Source organism: Odocoileus virginianus, chromosome 29 (assembly GCF_023699985.2).
Source record: "Odocoileus virginianus isolate 20LAN1187 ecotype Illinois chromosome 29, Ovbor_1.2, whole genome shotgun sequence".
Lineage (NCBI taxonomy): Eukaryota > Metazoa > Chordata > Mammalia > Artiodactyla > Cervidae > Odocoileus > Odocoileus virginianus.
The window spans coordinates 3,278,180-3,302,031 of NC_069702.1; the positions used below are offsets into that span (position 1 = coordinate 3,278,180).

Genomic DNA, 23,852 nt, shown 5'->3' on the forward strand with positions numbered 1-23,852 from the left:
TTTGTGTTTGATCTTTGTTAATTTGATTAATATGTGTCTTGGGGTGTTTCGCCTTGGGTTTATCCTGTTTGGGACTCTCTGGGTTTCTTGGACTTGGGTGGCTATTTCCTTGCCCATTTTAGGGACATTTTCAGCTATTATCTCCTCGAGGATTTTCTCATGGCCTTTCTTTTTGTCTTCTTCTTCTGGGACTCCTATGATTCGAATGTTGGGGCGTTTCACATTGTCCCAGAGGTCCCTGAGGTTGTCCTCATTTCTTTTGATTCTTTTTTCTTTTTTCCTCTCTGCTTCATTTATTTCCACCATTTTATCTTCTACCTCACTTGTCCTATCTTCTGTCTCCGTTATTCTACTCTTGGTTCCCTTCAGAGTGTTTTTGACCTCATTTATTGCATTATTCATTTTTAATTGACTCTTTTTTATTTCTTCTAGGTCTTTATTATACATTTCTTGCATCTTCTCAGTCTTTGTCTCCAGGCTATTTATCTGTAACTCCATTTTGTTTTCAAGATTTTGGATCATTTTTATTATTATTCTAAATTCTTTTTCAGGCAGATTCCCTATCTCCTCCTCCTTTTGTTTGACGTGGTGGGCATTTTTCATGTTCCTTTACCTGTTGGGTGTTTCTCTGCCTTTTCATCTTGTTTAGATTGCTGTGTCTGGAGTGGGCTCTTTGTATTCTGGAGGTCTGTGGTTCCTTTTTATTGTGGAGGTTTCACCCAGTGGGTGGGGTTGGATGATTGGCTTGTCAAGGTTTCCTGGTTAGGGAAGCTTGCGTTGGTGTTCTGGTGCGTGGAACTGGATTTCTTCTCTCTGGAGTGCAGTGGAGTGCCCAGTAATGAGTTTTGAGATGGGTCTATGTGTTAGATGTGACTTCGGGCAGCCTGTATGTTGACGCTCAGGGCTATGTTCCTGCATTGCTGGAGAATTTGCGTGGTATGTCTTGCTCTGAAACTTACTGGCTCTTGGGTGGTGGTTGGTTTCAGTGTAGGTATGGAGGCTTTTGGATGGTCTCTTATTACTTAATGTTCCATGTAGTCAGGAGTTTTCTGGTGTTCTCAGGTTTTGGGCTTAAGTCTCCTGCCTCTGGATTTCAGTTTTATTCTTCCAGTAATCTCAAGACTTCTCCAACTATGCAGCACTGATAATAAAACTTCTAGGTTAATGGTGAAAAGCTTCTCCCCCGTGAGGTGCACCCAGAATTACATGAAGAAGAGGAGAGGGAGGAGGGAGATAGAGATGAGCAGGAGGAGAAAAGGGGGGACTCAAGAGGAGAGAGACAGATCTACGCAGTTGTCTGTTCCCAGAGTGTTCTCTGTAGCCCAGACACCCACGAAGATTCACAGAATTGGATTGGGAAGAGAAGGGGAAGGGAGGAAATGGAGGTGTTCTGAGGTAGAAAACGGAGAGTCAAGATTGGGAGAGAATAATCAACACACTCCTGAATAAACATGGGAACTGAATATTGGATTCTTAAATGTCCAAAGTTGATATCAAATACTGAAAAACAAAGATTAAAAATCTAGAGTAGAGGTTAAACTCTTAAAAATACAAGGTAAAAACAAAAACAAAAAAATTTTAGAAATATACATGAAGTTCACTTTAAAAATAGGGCATCTTTTTTTTTTTTTGCAAGGTTATAGTGAAATGAAAATGAAAATTAAGGAGTAGTAGAGAAGTAATAGAGGACTTTAAAAGAAAATAAGAGAAAAAGAAAAAAAAAACAAAAAAAATTTTTCCTAATTAAAAAAATAGTAAAAATCAATGAAAATGAAAGTTAAGGAGTAATGGGGGAGTAATAGGGAATTTTAAAAGAAAATAAAAGAGAAAAAAAAAGAAAAGAAAAAAATTTTTTAATTAAAAAAAAAAAAGGTAAAAATAGATCTAGGAATTTCTCTGGAGCTGTTGCGGTCAGTGTGGGTTCGGTTCAGTTTCAGATAGCTCCTCGTTCCAGCTTACACTTCTCAATAACTGTAGGCCCCTTCCGGTGTAGTCGGTGTTACCTACAGGGATTTTAATCTGTTGCACTGGTCCCTTCTGAAGCGGTTCCCTTTGTTTCTTTGGCTTCTGTTTGCCGGTCTCTTCAGTGCCTAATTTCCGCCCACAGGCGGGTGGAGGTGGTCTCTTCTTCAGGTTCGCTAGTTCCTTCGCGCTGCGGGGAGGGACTGGCGCTGCTTTCCCCGTCTACGCTGCTCAGGCTCCGGCTGCTCCATATGCAGCGGGCCCTGCGCTGCGCGGGTTCCAGCCCTCGGGTGTTCCACAAAAGCGAGGACTCGGCTGCGCCTGCGTTTTCTGCCTTCCCCGCCCGAGCGCCTCAGGCAGCCAGGAGCTTGACGGGCGTACTCTCCCCGGGTGCAGCACGCCTTCTCCCCTCCGAGTCCCCAGCCTCAGTTTCTGCACACGGGGTGCGTGCGCCTTGAGTTTAGCCGCGACCCTTCTGGTGGATGTCGACCATCCAGAATCTCAGGAAGTCTTTGGTTAGAAACTGGAGGCCTGCTTGCAGTGCAGTAGGGGATGCGGTCCTTGGGGCCGAGCCTGCCCCTTTCCCCTGCCCCCTGCCTCCTGCCTCCAGCAGGGCTGGGCTGGTCCGCAGCCGTCTAGCTCCTCCGGACTTGCTCGGTCCCTTTGTTCTGTGAACGGCCAGCAGTATGTTTGGGCCGGTTAATTTTCTCTCTCTCTTTTTCTGTCCCACAGTTTAAGTTGGTAACTCACAAAAGCTCCCTCCAATTGTCCCCAGGGCACTCAGGCCCGGTCCTTACCCTAAGCAATGCCGCCCGCTCCTCTCCGTTCTGCCCCCGCTTGTTGCTGGCGGGTGCGGGCGTCTGGGGTACTTTTCTGCTGGGAGTTGCTTTTAGGCACGTAATCTGTGGGTTTTATTTATTTTTCCTCCCAGTTAGGTTGCCCTCCGAGATTCAAAAACTTAACCCAGACCCACCAGTGCGAGGGTTTCCTGGTGATTGGAAACTTCCTCTATTAAGACTCCCTTCCCGGGACGGTCCGTCCCTAGCTCTTTTGTCTCTCTTTTTATCTTTTATATTTTGTCCTACTCCTTTCGAAGACAATGGGCTGCTTTTCTGGGCGCCTGATGTCCTCAGCTAGCGATCAGAAGTTGTTTTGTGACGTTTGCTCCGCGTTGAATTGTTCTTTCGATGAATTTGTAGGAGAGAAAGTGGTCTCCCCGTCCTATTCCTCCAGCATCTTGGCTCCTCCCTTTTCTTAGTTTTTTGTCTCCATTTTTCAAATCTTTTCTCCAGTCAGCTCATTTTTTTTCCTTTTTTATTTAATTGAAGTATAGTTGATTTACAATGTTGTGTCAATTTCTGGTATACAACAAAGTGATTCTGTTACATATATATATATATATATATTCAATCAATCAGCTCATTTATGACTTTAGAATTCTGATTGAGTCTATTCTTTTATAACTTTTTGATTTACTTTAGCTCATTTTTGAAGTATTCTAGTTTTCATATATGTCTTTCTGGCATGATTTTATTGTCTATACTAGGGATGTGATTCTGTTCCTTACCCTCTCTTTATTAAATAAAACATTTGGAATTCAACTGTGATTCTTTTCTGTTCTTCACTATGAGTTTTAGTTTTTCTGTACTCTTAGTAGAACCATTATAATTCTTCTAGCTTCTCAGTTCTGAAGAACCCACTTACATTGTTTTCACGAAGTGGTTTAGAAAAATGGACTTGACTCTTCTACTCCTGACATCTTCACTTGTTGGTCTCTGTCCCCAGCTCTTTCCTGACCGAGTCTTTCCTTGGCCCCGCTTCACTCACCCTGGAGTCGTCCTTAGCAGTTTCTCCGCAGTATGGAACTTTGGTTAGTTTGTTAGTTCATAGGGATTAGACCTCCCCCACCCCGGAACATCCCATTAGAAGTCCATGGGACACACTACCTGTGCACTCCTAGGGAAGCTGGAGCCTGCAGACTACTCCGCCAGCTTCCGTGGGTGCTCCAGAATGGGGACGGGAGCCTCCCAGCGAGTATCCCGTGGCAGTTCTCCAAGCTCCTGATGGTTTGTCCCCACTTCCTTCATACACAGCGTGCGTGGGGATCCCCCGTCACCTGGGTTTGTTGTAGATGCTATCTGTGGGTTTTTGGTTCTGCTCTATTTGTCCGTTTTTATGGTTAGGATGAATTGGGGAGATTCAATGAATTACACTCCCACTACCATCTTGCCAGAATATCTATGGGCTTTTTAAACATAAAATTGGTAACCTTTGGGTCTGTTAGCAAAATAGCAAAGTCTTAAGACCTTAAATCACTAATAATAGCTGTCTTATTTAAAAGTAATTTTCCTTCAAAATATAAGAATGTGTGATAGAAAAGTTAGTGCTTTTAACTATCTGAAAACTGACCACTTTATGGGATACTTAAGCCATATTCTAAACTTAGTGTTACAAAATGTAATGGTTGAAAGTATCTGAGGACCAGGAAGTCATCTCTGTTCTGTTGTTTCTGAGGAAAAGGTGTAAAGAGCCACCCACTTATGCCATTATTTGTTTGGGTTGATATTCCTTGAGTTCTAAAGGAGACAATTCTATTTTATAGTGTTAAAAGGATTAAACCACATTTTCACTTTTAATACCATCTAATAAAGATAAAATCATTACTTAATTAGGTGCATTTTTCTTTTAGCTTTTTTTCCCCCAGTGAAGAATTTGCATATCTCTAATTATAGTCATTTGAAAAAATTGCTGCCAGGATTTGACATAATATTAATTTAGATTTCCAAAAATACGAAATTTCCTTCCTCCAACTTGAGTTTCCTCCAATTGGCCATTGATTTAAATTACATGCTAAAAGGTGACAATTTAGAATTGGCCCCCTTTTTCTCCTGTATTTAGAGACAACCATTATTCTAAAGCCATTGAAAGAAGAAGTAAAACTTACTCAATGGGCATAGTGGAAACTTTTTTTTTTAATTCTGGAAAATAGAGCAAGATCATTTTCAGACTTTTCCTTCTGGTTTTTCTATGAAGAGATTGAGAAGAAATCATTTCAAAATGGAGCTGGTCTTTAAGAATCCTTTGCAAAGGGTAACAGGCTTAATGTATTGCTCTAAGTGAATGTCACCCAAGAAAAATTAAGGGAAAAGTCAATACTCATTAAGCAAATTGACCAGCCAAGTGTTTTGATAAATGTTGCAACAAATTTGAATAAACTAATTTTGTCCATTAGTGTGCTTTTAGTCCAATGTGATTGTTTGGGTCTAATTATTTTTTATTTTGTGTATTCAAAAGTAGAATGGCTGCAGAATTGATGATTGCTGCAATTATCTGATTAGCAATTTAGAAAATTGGTGAGTGGTATCTGACTACTCACCAAGCAGTGCCTGGCATTTCATAGGACTTTGTGCAGGAGCACACACAGTCTAAGGAGAGGCCTGGGCTGGCTGGCTGTGACCCACTGCAGGTGGGAGCCCTGAGGTCGTCACTGGTTAGCCTGGGCTGTGGATGTGGGCTCTTGCATGTCATGCACCAGATTGAGGTCTGGTGTGCTGCAGAAGTTGTATTTGCCACCCTGTGTCACTCTTCCGGAGTCCTGTAGCTGTTACTGGTGAATTCTGCAATATTTCCCACTTCTAAAGCTTGGGGATTCGAGAAATCTGTGCCCGAGTGGCTGCCAAAGCTTGTCAGGGGGACCCAGCGCGAGGCCGATTTCTAGGTGTAAAAGCCAGGCAGATTTGCTCACTCAAGAAAATCTGTTTTTGCAGGTTTGCTTTGAATTCCAAGATACAGATACAGATTAATTCTGGTTAAAAAGAATTTTTTTTGTTGCACTAATGCCATAGGTTTCTCCTGGTAACTGCCTTGTCAGGGAGGGAATGGTTGGTTCTCCAAGTGTGGTGCTAGACCCACAGTAGCAGCAGCATCACCTGGGGCTTCTTAGGGGTGTGGAAACTCTCCCTTCCCACTCCAGACCCACCAAATTTGGAAACTCTGGGGACGGGGCCCAGCGGTCCCTTTTACCAAGCTCTCCAGCTGTACCTGGTACAAGCTAAAGTTTTAAAACCACTAGCCCTGAGTATAAAAATGACTGAGCTTTGTTACAGTGTTGGGCTGAGATAGTTAAAAAAATTAAACCTAATGTAGCCTCTTGAGTGTTAGAAGAGTGTTCAATTCCCTGTTCTCTTTCTGTTGCACTGAAAAGATAGATAGGCGTTTCAGTTGCTCCAGACAGGAAAGCAGACAGTTGCAGTTCTGAGGGACCATGCCCCTGGTGGAGGCTGAAAAGTCGTTCATGGAGGTGGGGGTAGGGGAGCGGTGATGGAAAGGCCCGTCTGGATTGTATTTTAAAGCAGTAAATGTGATTGTGTTCCTCTCTGATCACACCTTTCAGAGACTTCTCAGTGTTCTTGGAACAAAGTCTGTCCATGTAGGTTCCATCCGAGACTTCCAGTGGCTCCATTTGGTCTCCACTTTGCACACAGTACCTGCCTCCTCTTCTGTTCTTAGTGCTGGCTTCACTCCTGGAAGCTGTCCTTGCTCCTTGCAGCTCCCTGCCCCTCTGTCCCTGCCGGGGGCACCCTTTTCTCCCTGCTTCCTGGTGCCCTTCAGAGCCTAGCTGGCGTGTTTCCCTCTCTGACCCCGCAGGGTAGGTCAGGTCAGGGCACCTTGTACGATGGATGTCTCCCCACTCCACACACTAATTGTGTGATTGGACAATTACTGGTTGACCTGTGCAGCTAAATATAAATTCCATGAGGGAGAGAGAAAGACTCTGCCTTTTTCACTGCTGCCCAAGGGTCCAGCCTGTAGCAAATATTCAAGAAAAGTTTTTGGATGAATGAATGAAAGGTAGGGAGAAGTAGTCCCATTTTTATTCCTAGGACACGTGGGGTGGTGTGGTTAATGTATGCAATTTTGATGGTGTGTCACCTAGTGAGTTTTATTTATAAGAGCAGTTGCCACCATCATCTAATCCTGCTGGAAGGGGGAGTCCCTTGCACAGGGGAGCAGAATCTCATGATTTCTAGTTTTCTAGATTTCTAGCTTATGGGACACCCAAGAGAGGTTCTTGAGTATTATGCGTCCAGGGATGTGGGAAAGGGGGGAAATCCTCTGATCATGGAGATATTCATAATAGACAGACCAGTAGCCCAAGTGGTAAAGGTGGCCCCTGGGGGGGGGGTTTCAGGGAAATGACTGTCCTCTGTCCCCTCAGGGCTTCTGGGAAGACCTGCTCGCTTTGCGCACAGAAGTTGATATTGGGGCACCACCTTTCTCCCCGCCCACTTTCAGATCTGTTTGATGGAACTGACACGCACTCCTGTGCCTCATTTTGGTCAGTTTGTCTTGGCCTAGATAAAGCTAGGGTTTTTCATTCCTGTTGTAGAAGGTGACAATCTGCGAGTTACCTCCCAGAGGTGACAGCTTCAAAGTGGGAGCATTTTGCCTCGAATCAGAAACTAACCTTGCTGACAGTCAGGGGAAGGGTTGGCAATAGCATCCATGGGTGTAATTTATTAAAAATACATGTATTAAGAGTGAGGGCTCATTTGTTTTTGGGGGGTGCTGCACAGAGGATCTTAGTTCCCCGACCAGGGATGGAACTGGTGCGCCCTGCAGTGGAAGCAGAGAGTCTTAACCACTGGACAACCAGGGAAGGAACTTAAATCCTCTTTAAAGATGGTGGTATCAAGATCTAGGGTGGCTTGTTGAGACTCTTTTGATATAAGAAGCTAATAATTTGCTCTCTGTATTTGCCAGTTGATGGATTATTGTTTTTATTTTACATTTGGGGCTCAGCATACTCTCATACCCAGTGTAAACTCCTGATAGATAAAGTGAAATGGAATAAACACAGGAAGTTTTAAAACAAACATCATAAACACTCCTTCTCATTTGCAACCATTTATTGACCATAAGGTAGGTATAGGATTGAGATAATGTCTGAATCCTGATGTAGCTCACTCACTACTGATTTATAGATGTCGGAACTCAGATGCTTGGAGAGGTCAGGTAACTTCCCCAAGTTTCACATCGCTCAGCTTGGAATCTCCACAACCCATAACGTTTCCATTTTATTCCTGTGGCCTCCCCTGCTCATCCAAGCTCAGAAAAGCAGAGTCATCTCCAGTCTGTGAGCTGGCTTCTAGACTTTAAAATATTGTTGAATAAAGTTACGGAAGTTGCAAGATGAATGCAAAGAACTTCAGGATACCCTTCACTTAGATTCACCGATTAACATTTCGCCACATTTGCTTTGTCCATGTATATACATATTAGTTTTTTTGGACTCTTTTGAGAGTTAAGTTGCTAATATGCCTCCCTGAAAACCCATCTGAGCCTCAGCCTTGGATTTATGAGAATATGGAGGCCACCCAGGCTGAGTTCCTTTTCTGGCCCCAATCCATGTGGTTCTACCCCTTCCACCTCCGCGGCTCGCCCCACCCTCCGCCCCGCCCCAGGCTGGGGCCTGGCCCCAAGCTGGGAGCCTCAGCTCACTCTTGTCCTCAGCCTTACTCCCAGTCCTTTAATTTAGATCCTAAAACCCATGCAACTGCCTTTCTGAAAATGGGCTCTCTCCAGCACCTAACCAACAGACCCTCTTCTATGACACCTAGTACAGGCAGATAAAAAGGGGCTCCTCGAAAAAAGGGGGGGCTCCTCATATGTTTCTATTTACTTTGTAAAGAAGGGGGAGACTGGGGCTCTGTCCCACCTTGTTCAGGGCTGCAGGTAAACTATTTGACCCCTTCACTTTGATTTCTCTTTTCAAGAGACTTGGGGCTTCCCTTGTGGCCCAGCTGGTAAAGAATCTGCCTGAAGGTACGGGAGACCTGGGTTCGATCCGTGGGTTGGGAAGATCCCCTGGAGAAGGGAACAGCTGCCCACTCCAGTATTCTGGCCTGGAGAACGCCATGGGCTCTATAGTTCTTGGGGTCACAAAGAATTGGACACAACCAATGCTGGTTGCCTTTTCTCTGGCAAGTGCTTCAGATGAAATTGTTTTTTTTTTTTTTAATCAACAATTTCGTTTTTACTTTCTTTGTTTTAAACCAGCTATAAAACGACATTTTGAAAGTGGAAACAAAAGGAAAAAGTTCTGTCCTCCTAATGTTTGGGATAGAGGGGAAGGTGCAATTTCCCTTGTCTGACAGTTCTATTAAAAGCAGAATTCAGAGTATAATCACTAATAAAATGTATTGATTTACCCATTATGGTGAAAATTAGCTTAAACATCTATTTAAGCCACGTATTATTCCAAGCATCTTTCCAAGTTAGAAAAGCAGAGAGAGCTCTTTCAAAAATATAGATCACATTTGAAGACAGAGTTTAAAAAGCGCCTCAGGAAAATAACCCAAATGTCAGGATAAATGGAGAAACTAAAATGTGATGTAATACATACAGTGAAGTATTATTCAGCCTTAAAAAAGAAATTCTGACACACTAACAATATAGATGAACCTTGGAGACGTTATGCTGAGTTAAGTGAGACACGAAAGGACAAGATTGTATGGGTCCACTTATGTGTGATCCCTAGGGAGGTCAGATTTTTGAGACAGCAAGTAAAGTGGTGGTTCCCCAGGGGCTGGGGTGTGGGAGTGATGGTATAATGGGGAGTTATTCCTGAATGGGTGCAGACTTTGACTTTGGGATGGAGAAGCTCTGGAAATGGGTAGTGGTGGTGGTCGCGTGACATTGTAAATGTATTTACTGCCATTCCATTGTTTAATTAAAAATGGTTAAAGTGATAGATTTTATTTCCATATATTTTACCAACAAAAAACGTTCTAAATACCCCCATTGACATGTATTTATGTTATATAAAACATATATGACCGTCCTTTGTTTATCGGTAACAATATGATGTCATTGAAATGAGATGCTGTAGAATTAAAACTAGAACTTCTAAGTGTCACATATTTTTATTTTGTATAAGCTTTCATTTGCTTTTAACTCGGCCTTATTTCCCCCTTTGAGCCTGGGATGGCATTTTTGAGAAACTGTCAGTTTCCTGGCTGGTGGACAAGGCGTGGTGATTAGATTAGAACTCGCCACCCGCACTCACTCTCAACCGCACACGTCTTGGACAGTGCTGCCATGAAGTCAGTTTCTGTCTGCAAGGTCCTTCTGCAGGTCCCGTCACGGGCCTGGCTGTTCTGCCCTCTGTGAGGCGTGCAGCCTTGGGGTTTGTTCAGAAACGAGATGCGCCCATGTCAGTTTTCCTGGGCCCTTGGTAGGTCTGGGGTGAAGTCAGCCTGTGACTAGCGTGGCCGGCCTTCCATGCCCTTCACGCCCTCTTCCTTTTCACTTTGCCATTAAAAGAAACAACATCTGTCAAAGCTTTTCTCAGGTTGGAGGTGGTGAGCAAAGTTATTAATTGTGTCTGCTATTTAATATTTGTTCCTTAAGTCAAGGAAGTTAACACTGAAAGAAATCAAGAGCTCCCCCACCTCCACCCCCAACCCCAGACTTCACAGATGGTAAGGGTCTTGTTCTGGTGTTTATTGATTTGAGTCCTTCTGCTTCTTATCTGGTGGTGCTTTCTGTAAGTGCTTTCCAGAACTCAAAACACGGAAATCTACGTATTTACAACAGGAGCCGCACTAGGCTTTTGGGGAAAACCCACTGGAAATGAGGAAGTTCCTCTTTCTGCTGCACGAGTGGATCCTGATACATCGTGCCTGTCAAGTCCAGACCTTATCTGACTCCCCAAAGACCCACTTCATAATGGCCTTGCAGATCTTTGTCTAAGATCAAAGGGGAAGTTCTGCTTCCTCAAACATCAGTTTGTATTTTTCTTAGGATAAGTGAGTAGGAAATATATTAAGTAGCCTTGTGAAAGCCTTTGAGGATGTGTGTGTATCTAGAAAAGATTTTGCAGGATAATAAGATGAGAAGGATCCTCCTTTCATTGTCCAATGAATGACACATGCTTACTGTTCACTTTGTAAGATGTAAGAGCTAGGGACTGAATTCCATGTTGAGGCCCTTATTCTAATTCTGTGTCCAAGCAGTAGTTTAAAAGCAAAGCAGGCAATTAATTATATTACTTATATAATAAGAGAATTGCTGCTGTTCAATGATTGCCACAAATAGTTGAGTACTGTTTGTCTAGCTACTGGTTTTATATATATATATATATATATATATATATATATATATATATATATATATATATATATATATATATATATTTAATCGAGACTCTTTTAAGGCCTAAGTATTTGATTAGGTACAGATCCTAGAGCTTTTGATGGCTTTTGATGCCCTCTTTTTAGTTTTTCAGAAGAGGAAACAGAGGCCTGTGGACTTGCTCAAGATTTAGCATCTAGAATTTCTCTATGTCCCCACCATTACATTTTTTCTTCACATCCTTCACTAACTGCTTCAGAGGGAAAATATGCGATTACACATTTCGTCTAAAACGTACAAATATTAAATATCTTAGCAGACACCAGACGGTTAATGACGTTGCTTGTCGCCTCCAGCCTGAGAAAAGCTTTGACAGGTGTTGTGTCTTTCAAAGGCATTTATGGGAAGCTGAATCCTTGATGCTGAGTCCTCTTAGTATGTTTCCTTATAGGTGTGCAGACCATCTCCTTGATCTTGCCTGTGCTTTTCCAACATCAAAAAACGTGCCCGCGGATGTCTTCTCTTGCCACCAGATGGCGCACTTGTGAGTGGGGAGCTGATGGAAGGAAGGAGTTAAGGGTTCAAGCACCGGGAAGCTCCCAGTTGGGGACTGTTGGCGGATCTGAGTAGCGACATACTTTATAGCAGAGCACCAGGCCTGCGTGATTTGGCCCAGGATCAGAAAAACAGCCAGAAAAGCAGAACATGCCAGTGCTGCAGGAAAGGTGTGATCAGCACAGGTGATTTATTAGTTCTGGGTTAGTCCATGTGGTTAAGGCAGAAAATGGAGGGGCTGACCCTGGCCCCGGGAGCAGAGTCAGGAGCCCAAACCACAGGTGAATCCACCCAGGCTGAAAGCCTGCAGGAGGAGGAGTCAGTGAGGGGGTGGTGGGGATCGGGTCGCTCAATCCTGCCTCCTGGAGAAGGGCACCCCCGTTCGCAGTGGGACATCCCTTCCGAGCATGGATCAATCACTCCTGCTCAGACGTCCATCACAGTGTGGGACTCAGGTGTGGTCCCCTGACTTCTTTTTGTGCATCGACATTTTTCTGAAAAGAACAGACCCAAAGAAAGAGGGGCTTAAAAACAATGGTGTTTTTACTCTGCCTCATGCACCTCGTGGCCACATTCATCAGCCCTTGAGGTCAGGCAGTGGCTCCCTTGGTGCTTCCATCAGGCCTGCCTCAGGACCTTCTCTGCTGTCTCTCCTCTGTCTCTTCTTCCCGTCCCCGCTTCCTTTGCTGTTCACCCTGGCTGCCTGCTCCTGTGGATGTTCATCCTCCCACCTTTTCACATGGGCCTCCTCTGCTCACTGACTTCAGGAGTCCTCCCTCCCATCTCCCTGACTCATCCCTCCCCTCCTGCCCCTCCTTCCTTTGCCAGGCCGTCAGGGCTGCGCTTCTCCCATATCCTGTGACTGCAGTACCATCAGAGATACCCCCGGGATTGGCGGGGGGGCGGGCTGGGAGGTTGGGGTGCTGGTGTGCAGTCAAGGGTGCGAATGAGTGGTGTAAGTTCTATGACTCACCCCTCCTCCCTACTGTCAGTGATCAATTCTGTGCTGAAGACTTTGAGACTGGTTCTCTGACCATTTGTGCCCCCCCACCTACTGCCATGAGAATCTAGCATCCTTCAAGGAGTCCCTCCTCACCATCTAGCTTGGAGTTTCCTGCTGCTTTCTTACCAATCAAGTCTTTGCCATCTCTACCCTACTCAGCCACCTTGGGCCTGGTCACTTTCTTCTTGGCCCCTCTGTTCTTTGTAGTCTCCACTGCCTTCATGGATGATTTCATGGACACCCCTCATCCCACCCGCTGACCGCCCACTGGGTGCTGATGAGTATGTGTGCGGCCCTCATCTCCTCCACCACCCCCTCTTGGCTTGCAGGACATTCTAGCGACCACCTGCTGATCCGATACCTCTAAATCAGTTTTATCCCCCTCTGGTCTTTTGGCACCCACTCTTCTCATAGGTGTAAGCCCCAAACTGTGGTGTCTTCTCTCCTTCCTCTTAACTTCCTCACTGCTCAGGTCCAGCCCATCCCAAGGCCCCGTGTTTGCCCAGTAAGCCCATCTCTCCTGTCCCTCCCCAAACCTGGTTTCTGTTCTCATTAGCTCCTGTCTGGATCTGGTCTTCTGGCTGTTCTTGTCTCTAGTCCTGTTCTGTCAGTACTGGCCTTCCCTGCTCCCAGAGGGGTCCCCCCAAAACACACCAGTAGCCCATCAGGGCAGGCTCACTTCCTTACGCGACAGAGACGGGTCTCTGGCCTTACACACTCTGATGCTGCAAGGATTCTGAGTGACACGTGACTTCTGAGCATGCGCCTCACTGGTTCTGTGACATTTGCTCTGTGGCCCCTGACCGATAGACCGTCTTCTCTGTCTGCATGCAGCCTGGCCAGGTCACGCACACTCTTTAATCTGAGTTCCAGGAATCCTTTCTGACCCATCTTCTGCCATCCCCCCCTCCACGCCCTTTCTGCCTGTGCTTGCTTCATTGTACTGTCATTATCTGTGTGAGTCCCGCTTCCCCACTGGGCTGCTATCCCCCGCTCTGTATTCCTGGTCCCCGGCCCCGCCCAGGCCAAATAGTGGAAGCTCAATTACCATTGCATCTGTGAACACACGATTCCGAAGCGCTGGCTTTGTTTCTGAGCCCTTTCGCTGTGCCACTCATGACTAACACTCCAGCTTTTCTTTCTGTCTTTTGGTTTCTTTCTTTCAATTAATTCATAATCTTTAGACCAACATTGAAAGACACTTGAGTTGCTTTAAAAAAAAAAAGCTGTGCTGCAGGAAATCTCTGTTATTTTGTGATTTTTAAACTGACTTTCAAATGGCTGATCATTTTACAATGGTCTGTTGCTATTACTTGAAACTGTAAACTGTCTTGAACATGGAAACAGATTTTGTGTAATCGCTAAATATCCTGGACCTAAAGTAGTACCAAGACCTAGCATGCAGAGAGAAAATTTCTTTTATTTTCAAAAGCTAAGTACAAATTTGCATCGTACCAAGGAAATGTTTTTTCAGTCCCCAAACATGGGAATATTACAGTGAGAGACTTACGGGATGGTGAGGAAGTTGCGTCAGTTACTTTTTATTCACTCAAGTCTAGAACCAAGTAGATTTAGGCAGTGAGTTCTATTCAGCTGAGTCCTTTAAATCTCTATGTTACAAAATTAAAGGTAACTCTGAACTTTGCTCCTACCCCCCAGATCCATCGGAAACAGTACAATTGTAAATTGGAATTCACATGATCCATTTAAGACTGTTCTCAGATTTACCAGTGGAGGGGCTCTTCCCGGTTGGAGTCAGGATTTGGGCGATGTGTTTGGGAGTGTGTAGTTGGGATGTGGTTCAGTTTCTTTGAAAGCTCATGGTCTCCTGCCGCGCGCCCCCCCCCCCCCCCCCCCCCACTGAAAAGATGCATTTGTTTTTTTGTTTGTTTGTTTTATGGTATGTATTGTAGTATAAAACAAACATTGACTGTTACTCGTCACTGAGTGAAATTGACCTTCAAGAAGACTGTTAAGCAATCTAGATGAGAAAAGCACCGCTCTGTAAGGTGGCGTGCTAAACTATCTTCCCCGATCCTGCACCTCTGCCTCTCCTGTATGTAGTCATGCCTTCACTGTGCACTTACTGAGCACCTTGTGTACTCCTGGGACCCCGTGAGGCTGTGAGGCTAGAGATGGGTGCGAACCTTGCTTTGGGTTCTGAGCGCTCACAGTTGAGTGGGTGGGCTGGGGTCCTCGTTGGATGAACTTTTCCTCAAACACAGGCAAACACACAGTCTTCCTGGCTCAGCTCTCACAGTGCCTCCCCCTGGAGTTTTTCTTGTTCCTTTTGGGCAGAATGACAGCTGCCTCCTTTGAGTCTTGGGACCTGTTTGTCATCTTTCAGTATTTTTGCTTCATTTGCATTGGGTTTGTCTCGTTTACAAGACTGCGTTCCCACCAGCATCTAGTTCACTACCATGGTAATAATCATGCAGCAGATCCGTGTTGACACCAGTGACTTCTTAATGGTTCTGGTGGGCCCCCTGGCAGGGCTTCCTTCAGTCTGCGTGGGATCCAGAGTGGATTCACGCTCTCCCTGCCACTGAGCAGGAGCATTTTTTATGACTTCTGTGGTTTTCACTGAGCTCATCCCTCCCTCCCCCAGCTCTATTCTATTTCCAGTATCATCCACTTGTTTTTAAAGCCTCATGGGTGTTGTGGGCAATTACTACAGTCCTTCCATCTTGATTTTTATCCAGTTTACTCCTATGGGAATATAAAAGTATGTCAGAAGCAGTAGGATATACAAATCATTAGCTCTTTTATTACGAATTGTGGTTGAATAGTATGTGAACCAAAGAGTAGCTAAACTGCAGTAGAGCTTTGCTCTTTGCCTTTGTCACAGCCTTACTTCCCCAAAACTAGAATAGCCTCTCTCCGTGGGTCATCTTCAATGCCATTATTTTGCCTGGTTCCTTATATTTGTGTCCAAAGAGGAGAAGGTTTTGTGATGACTTCCTTACTTTGAACTTCAGCTGTAAATCTGGTTTTTGCAGCTTCAGATATTTGGGAAGGGTGTTTGGATATTTGTGGAGGAGGACAGGTGAGACGCGTTTGAATGAACCGTTGACGTGGTCCAACCACTACTGTAGGTGTTTCGGGGGCCTCCTCTGCTCAAGCAAGTCACCCCCACTTACACAGGTCATTAAGAGCCTTCTGTAGAAGCCCCGAGTGGACTCTCAGTGAGTTTAATCCAAAGATTACAGAAAATAACAGGTCTACCTTGAATGGGCTTATTTTGCTTAAGAAAAGAAAGACTGATGGCTTTGTTCTTTTTGATGGAGAAGCAAAAGCTTTCCTGAGATTGGGTTGACTGATGGACGTTCTCAGACCATTCCCAGCTGCTGTCCTCCACACCCACAATGCAAAGTCTGCAAAGTTTTTAATTTTAGCTTGGAATGCAGAATCCCCCCATGTTTGTGAATTGGAGGCCTTCTCTCACTCTTCTAGTGTTTCACCCACATTTAGCTTGAAGTACTTGTGGGTTTTTTTTTCCCCCAGTTGAACCACGCTTGTAGAGTGTTGCTTAGATATCAGAGAATTGACAGCTTTCCCCCCAACACATACTCATATTTCATCAACTTTCATAACATGTGCTTAGATATAAGAGATCCCTGGGTTGGGAAGATTCCCTGGAGGAGGGCATGGCTATCCACTCCACTATTGGACAGAGGGACCTGGCGGGTTCCAGTCCATAGGGTCACACAGAGTCAGATACTACTGAACGACTTAGCACACACACAATTTATGTATAATATACTGTCAAGTTCAAATTCCATAAACAGGTTTGAAAATAAAACCAAAGGACTCAGATAGTGTGAGGAGAGAAGGAGAGATGGATGGAAGAAGAATCTGGTAGCCTTGAGCATTAAAGTCTCTTGGGTAGTAGTCAGTGTGATTAAAAACTGGGTTATTCAGCCCAGAGAGTTAAAGAGCTTCTGCTATGAATGCCTACTTTGTATAAGATAGTAGAAAGCTAGGAAGAAAAGGTGATGTTCATGCCCTTAAGCACAAATGTGTGGATTGAATGAAAATAATAACAGTGATTAATTTTTAGTGATGTGGATTTAAGATAAATTTGGGGGGCTCACAGAGGCTGCTACTGAAGGTCCGAGTGGTCAGATAAGAAAGCCAAGGAGGCTGAGAAAGTTTGAGGCTTCACCTGGGCCTTGATTTTAAATTAGATCAATTTTAATTATTATTGATTTATTGATTTTAAATCTAAGAATTACTGATTTTAAGTTTTTAAAAAATTGTGGCAAAATATACATACATTAAAAGGTACCATTTAGGAGTGTCTAATTCAGTGCTATGAAAGTGTGTTTACAATGATGTGCCACCATCACCGTGTCGTAAAGAAAATCATCCCAAACAAACTCAAGCCATTAAAAGAATAACTCTCCAATCCTTCTTCTCTTTAGCCCTTGGCAACCTCTCTTCTCTTTTCTGTCTCTCTGAGTTTGCCTATTACTGGTACGTCATATACGAGGAATCATACAATATTTAACCTTTTGTGTCTGGCTCATTTCACTTAGCATAATGTTTTCAAAGTTCCTGTTGCAGCATGTCAGAATTTCATTCCTTTTTGTGGCTGAAAAATACTCCTGTTTTGTGTATACACCTCATTGGGTTTACCTGTTCATCTGTTGATGGACAATTGGGTTATTTCCATCTTTTGGCTGTTGTGAATAATGCAGCTATGAATGTTGGTGTACGGGTATCTGCATTCCTGCTTTCAGTTCTTTTGGGTGTGGTTGAATTTTATACTGGTCAAAGAGGTTACAGGGGTTATGTTGGTATTTGTTTTGAACTGCTATTAAAATCTTGCATTGTTGACTGTTCATAAGTGCCCTTTTCCTCTCTTATTTATGCTTTTTGAGAGCAGGGACTGTCTCCTAGGTCCAGCACTTAGCAGGATACCTGGAATATTTTCTGAATAGATCCTGGAGTTCCTAGCCCCCAGCCATCATTCACTATACTGGTTGGTCCTCAGAATGGTGGGTTTTGCCATCTGTCATATTTGGGGAACTCATTAATTAACATATGTTCAGGAAACAGAAAATAACTCAGTATTTTTATTAGTCAAACATCATTAGGGGAGTACATTTCAAATGCGAAGGGTCCTGACATAAAACCTCATTCAGCAAATGTTTGTTAAGAACTTGCTATATACAGATTCATTTCAAAGTGTATGATTTCAGAGCAGTTTAAAAGCTCAGTTGGACTAATTTATTGATATTGACTTTTAATATAAAGGTATGTATATATATGTCTGCGTGTTTGTGTGTGTATATGTGTGGGTGTGTGGGTGTGTATATATGTGTGTGTGTGTGTGTTTGTGCATATATAACATGAACCTCTAATCTGTGTGTGTGTTTGTGTGTGAGAGAGAGAGAGAACATTATAACAACACTCAAGATAGTTTGGAGAAAAGAGAATAAATAATATCCACACCCCGCTCTAGTATATGCTCAAGTTTGAGGGTTGAACTTATACTTTATTTTCAGAAGAAAACCCTGAATGCCTCTGGTGGTGATTATTTTTAAAATTTATTTTTTTTTAAACTCTTAAAGTAAAGTGTAAGCTAGTGATCTCAAATTTGGAAGCTTTTCTTTTGGTGGTGGTATCTATAGTAATTTTAATGGATGAATCAAGCCATTACTTTTTCTTAGTAGAGCAACAGAGCATTGTCCTCCTTTGGAGAATAGGTCAGTAGACTGTTGACATCTGTTACTGGGGCTAGGTGTTTCAGAACCTGTCCTTCCACCAATCTTTTATATGGTCAGTGATTGAAGGGGATTTTTGTATAACTGTGCTGCGCTGGGGAGGAAGTACGATTTATGATCTTTGTTCTGAGGGCCCTCATACCCCAGAATAGGCAGAGGTAAGATCTAGATGTAGACCACTATTGTGCATCAGAAGCCAAATGGGTGATGGAGCTGAAGATTTTGGAGAGTTTAGTGGGAACAGGTGATCGTGACCTGGAATAATTAGAGAACAAACAATATCCATGAAGACTGGGCTTTTTTTCATGATAAGGAGGCAAATTGGTGGAGTAGTTATGTCCTGGGTGCATGGGCAGAGAGGTGGGCATAGCATGGAATGAAGAGCTTTTGTGTGATCCTTAGGCTAAACGGATTGGAGAGGCAGGTTGGGTCCAAGAGGGAAATAGCTAGAAATTAACACCATGAGAGTGGTTTGTAAACTGTGCATGATGTCAGTGTTAGCTGCTGCTTACCTCTGTTAGGGTTTTTGAGGCTGGGGTTGGGGCTGTTGAAAAAGTGTTTTGGGCTGATGGATCTCAGGGTTATGAGGCAGGATGATTTGGGGGTGGGGTGAGTGGAGGCTGGAGGCATGGAGATCTTTCAGGAACGGATGTTCTTTCTGGACGTTGTAAGTGACGTCAGGGATGAGGGCAGCAGGAGTGGGGAGGCATACAGGGATGTGTGACAGAGGCTCTGGGGAATGACTGGTATGATTTATTGGCAAGGAGGGAGAAGTCAGGCAGAAATCTGGGAAATGATGGGCCCAGTTACTTCCATAGGAAATGAGTAAGTCAGGGCTGATTGGAGGGAAGATGAGACTGTTTTTAGAGTAATCATGTCTCGTATTTATTATATGTTTTCTGCATGCCTGAGGACAGTTCTGAGTGCTTTCCATAATAACTTTATGAATTAGGTGCTGTTACTGCCCCCACTTTCCAGATGAGGAAACCAAGGTAGAGATGCGTGGTAACTTTCTTAAGGATCACACACGTGCATCCTGGCAGATGCAAATCTGGACAGTCTTATCTCTAGAGGTGATTGTACTGAGGGAAGTAAGTCCGCTGCAAACTGTTATATACAGAATGGATAAACAGCAAGGTCCTACTGTATAGTGCAGGGAGCTATATTCAGTATTCTGTGATTAAACCATAATGGGAAAGTATGAAAAAGAATATATATATTTATAACTGAATCACTTTGTTTATAGTAGAAATTAACATATAATTGTAAATCAACTGTACTTCAATTAAAAAAATTAGAAACCTCAAAAAAAGAGAAAGAGTCAAGTTCTTACCTAGGATGCCTTACTGCTTCACTATAATAACTAGCTGAAGAAATACATACTGCAGTGCACTCCAGTATTCTTGCCTGGGAAATCCATGGACAGAGGAACCTGGTGGTTATTTCATTCTCCAGGACATCTTCCCAACCCAAGGACTGAACTCGCATCTCTCACATTGGCAGCTGGGTTCTTTACCACCAGCCACCACGGAAGCCCAGATTGAAATATATTTGCAGTATAAATTCTTAAGAATTTTTGGATTACATTGGAAGTACTTCGTTTTTAAAGGAGATACTTGAAAAACCAGCATCTTCACTTAGCACTGTGCCCATTTTCTTATTTAACAGTCTGTATGACTAAAAATCACCCCAACCACTTTATTTCCATAGTCTGGTTCCACCATTTAGAGCTTCAGTCTGGGGGCACACACTTCTCTTCTGTTGGTGCTCGGTAATATTTGATGACTAATTCACCTTATTGTTGAATCTTCTGTGACTCAAGGCTGCCCAGCATCTTCTGATCTGAGGTGTACTTTGCGAGACATCATGGGGCTATAATTGATGGCATGGTTGGAAGGCACCCAGATGAAATATTTGTTTGGGTAACTAAACTAAGACTGGTGATTTAGGTTGACACTTTCAGGGGTCAACCTCAGCCCTTCTACAGAGCACTTTTGGGCTGTCCCTTTCCATGGGGTCTGTTTCTTCTATCTTCAGATGTCAGCATGCCTCCTTTTTTCTTTTTTTCTTTTTAACTTGTAACCTTTTAACTACTACTAAAGTTTTAACTACAGGTCTATTTCTGTGCTTTCTCCTGCCATAGCTCTCCAGGAAGAGGTCTACACTTGCAGGCATTACCCTTGAAGCCAACAGAAATTCCCACTCAGCTGAAATTGGATTTCCTGTGTGTCTTCCTAACCAGATCTGGGGACCTGTGTTTGTTCCCTTTGATCTTGCTCAGCATCTGCCCTGGGACCCACCCACCTTCTCTCGGGAGCCTTTTGATGTGTTGCCTCCCTTGTCTTTTTTAGCCTCTCCCCTTCCTTTCTGATGGTCCCATTTTAAAAAAACCTGTCTTGACTCTTCCCTACTCACTCTGAGCTGGGGGAACGCTATGACCAGTACTCACTGTGTTCCTCTTCTTTCTACAAAACCGTTTCCTTGGATTATTTGATCCTGTCTTATAACTTCACAGGTACTGCTCTTTCTCCACCATCTGAATTTCACATCACCCAGGTGTAGCACCTGGGAGCAGGTGTCCTGCTTCTCCCGTCTCTGCCCCTTTCTCACCGTATCTCCATCTGTGCCCTAAATGTGTGCAGAGGCTCCTGCTGTGGCTTACTCTGACTGCCCCTTCCTCCACTGGCTTGGACGGCTTTTGCTGCTCCTTCAGAACCCACGTCAGTTCTTGTCTCTGACCTTGTACGTGTGGAGGGGGTCACAAATCAAAGGCACATGAATCATCCCCCCCATGATCCTGCAGAAGTGACTGAAAGCCTCCCAGGGAGCTCTGTCATCCTGGTGCCCACACCCCCCAACCTGGATCGTATGTGAGTCGACCTCTTGCGTGTTTCATGGCACCGCCACTGCTAGAGTGCTCTTTGTCTTGCAGCCTCACATCTTCCTCTTTCTCTTAAATCCTTAACTGTGAGTTCTGTGGCTTCTGCCGACCTGTGGGCAGAACTTTTCACTGATCTCCTGGAGTCTAGTTGATCTCAGGTATCTTACCGTGCACGCGTGTCTCTGGTGTCTGTCTATGGTATCTGTCTGCTCTTTCTCCCCTTCTGATACTGTGGAAATCCAGCCCACTTCTTCCTCTGTAGCCTGAAGCTAAGTCTTGTATCTATGTTTCATTATTCTGGCATTGAACACTGTGTACTTTAAGATCTGGAGTGTAAGGACAGTGTGTCCCCTCTACGTGGATTTTCTCCCAGCATCTAACAGGGTGCTTTTGCAGCTTGTAAATAATGAACAGATACTTACCTTCATGCAACGGATGCGTGTATGCACTTGTGTGCACAAGTGAATGAATGGATTGGCTGCTGTGATTTCCTAATGTTCCAGTTTTATATTCAGAGTCTCTAGTTTTGTATCTTTAGTCTGACACTTTCCCAACTGAGCTATTTAGACACTCCTTTTAGTTTTGTATCTTTAGTTTGCTGTGTAGCAAATCTCTGTAGGCATTAGGGTTGATCAGGCTGCAACCCAACGTCTGCTATGAAATCTCATGATCTGACCATTAAAATAAGATTTTCATTTTCTGCCTTATCATTTGAAACACAAAGATCTTTTTTTTTAATGACCATCACCGAATAAGGAGAACTGCATAGGAATAACTGAATTCACAAAGCTGGAAGAAAAGCCAGGCTTTCGTGATCATGTATGTTTTGCCTAAAGAGTGATGGGCCGGTAGTTTTTTTGCTGTGCTGTCTAATCGTGTGAGGTTTTGTTTTTGTTGTTTCTAGACTGGGTGTCAGCATGCAGTGTCATTGCAGTGGCCCATACTCAGAGCGGAAGCTTGACCCCGTTGTGTGTTTAACCCAGAGAATGCCATGGCATCCAGCAAGTCTTGGCTTGCATACCAAGGGTGACCCTCAGGATTAATTGAAAGTTGCTGAAAATAACTTAATTTTCTAGATGAACTTTAGAAACTTTGAACAGAACTCTCTCACCATAAATAGCTGGGCAGCTTTGTCCTATTTTTATTGTCGAGTACACAGAAGATGGAAATCAATATTGGAAGAAGTGCTTTATTTCGCCCAAGAAAAAGATCATGTTCAACACGATTTTCGTTTTTCTTGGCAGGCTCTTCTCAACCATCTGTGAGTCCAGGGGAACTGTCTCTACCATCTATCCATCCAGCAAAATCAGAGTTAATTGTCAGTGTTGGCGACGAGATTAGGCTGTTATGCACTGATCCAGGATTTGTCAAGTGGACTTTTGAGATCCTGGGTCAGCTGAGGGAGAAAACAAACCCGGAATGGATCACCGAGAAAGCAGAAGCCACGAACACAGGCAATTACACGTGCACCAATAAAGGCGGCTTGAGCAGCTCCATTTATGTGTTTGTTAGAGGTAAATGCTCAGCTTTCTTTGATGCTATGCTTAGAGAACTTTATATCCTGTCCTTAATTAAGGATGACATAGATGGCTGAGTCATGGATAAAATATTACTGGCTGGGTCTAGAAAGCATAAGACACAATTTTCTTGGTTAGTTTTCCCCCACCTTCTGATACACAGTGGCCTCGGGTATGACTCCAGCTGAAGGTCTTGTAAGGCTGTGATGCTCTTCCTAATGAGATTGCAATATGGTTTAGCCCATTTGTCCTGGTGGTGTGAGTAAACCTGAGAATAAATTAGGCCCTTTGGGAAGACAGCATTTTAATGCCTTGAGATCCCAGATATTCCCACTTAGTAAAAACACTTCAGGGAACTGAAGGCCTCCAAAGGCCCCAAACAGACCAAAGCTTCAAATGAATTGACCCACTTTTAGAGAGTAAAGTCCAGAAACAATTCCGTTGGTTAAGCACCCTCTGTCCTTCCTGAGTTCTTAATAGTAGTCAGTTCATTCATTTAAAAAATTGTGACCTCTGAGAAACAAAAGGGAAATGTGATGGTTGGATTTCTGTACCTCATTTCCTGTGATGAATGCAGTGATTCATCTGTGTTTGTGCTTTTAATAACCTTGTCAGAAGGAGGTTTCCTGGCGGGGCCAGGGGAAGGCCTAGGGGAGGGGTCTTTTTGTTGGTGTGAAAACTAGAATACTTAAAGCTTAAGAGACATAACAAGGTTATAGGAGGAGAAATAGTTTCAGTTCTCGTCCTGGGTTTGTACCTGGCCTGAGGTTGTCACTGCAACCTCATCTATGATAATGTGGAAGAAGATCCAATAAATTTGTCCTAGATTGTGGATCTGAACAACCTCTGAAGTCACAGTTCCTCACAGCAACGCTTGGATAAGATCACCTGCTCTGTGTTCCTTATATAATTGTTTTCAGGGAGACAGAATAAATGCACATTCTAGCTCTATGGAAGGTTAGTAAAATTGACTCTCCTGTTCGCTATGAAGAAGGTTGCCATGAAACTGAAACTGCCTCTCTTTAGTTTATCTTTTACTCTTTCCTGGGTGGATAGCTGAAAAGAAATAT

The 23,852-nt window shown here is 43.7% G+C and overlaps 1 protein-coding gene across 8 annotated transcripts in view; it reads left to right on the forward strand.

The window, feature by feature from the left end:
• KIT (KIT proto-oncogene, receptor tyrosine kinase) overlaps positions 1 to 23,852 on the forward strand; it is a 90,639-nt gene that overhangs the window by 20,916 nt on the left and 45,871 nt on the right. For all 8 annotated transcript variants that reach the window (XM_020910422.2, XM_070458055.1, XM_020910413.2 and 5 more), the window contains exon 2: positions 22,510 to 22,779. In XM_020910422.2, the coding sequence (XP_020766081.2) occupies positions 22,510 to 22,779 (270 nt within the window). The remainder of the gene's footprint in view (positions 1 to 22,509; positions 22,780 to 23,852) is intronic.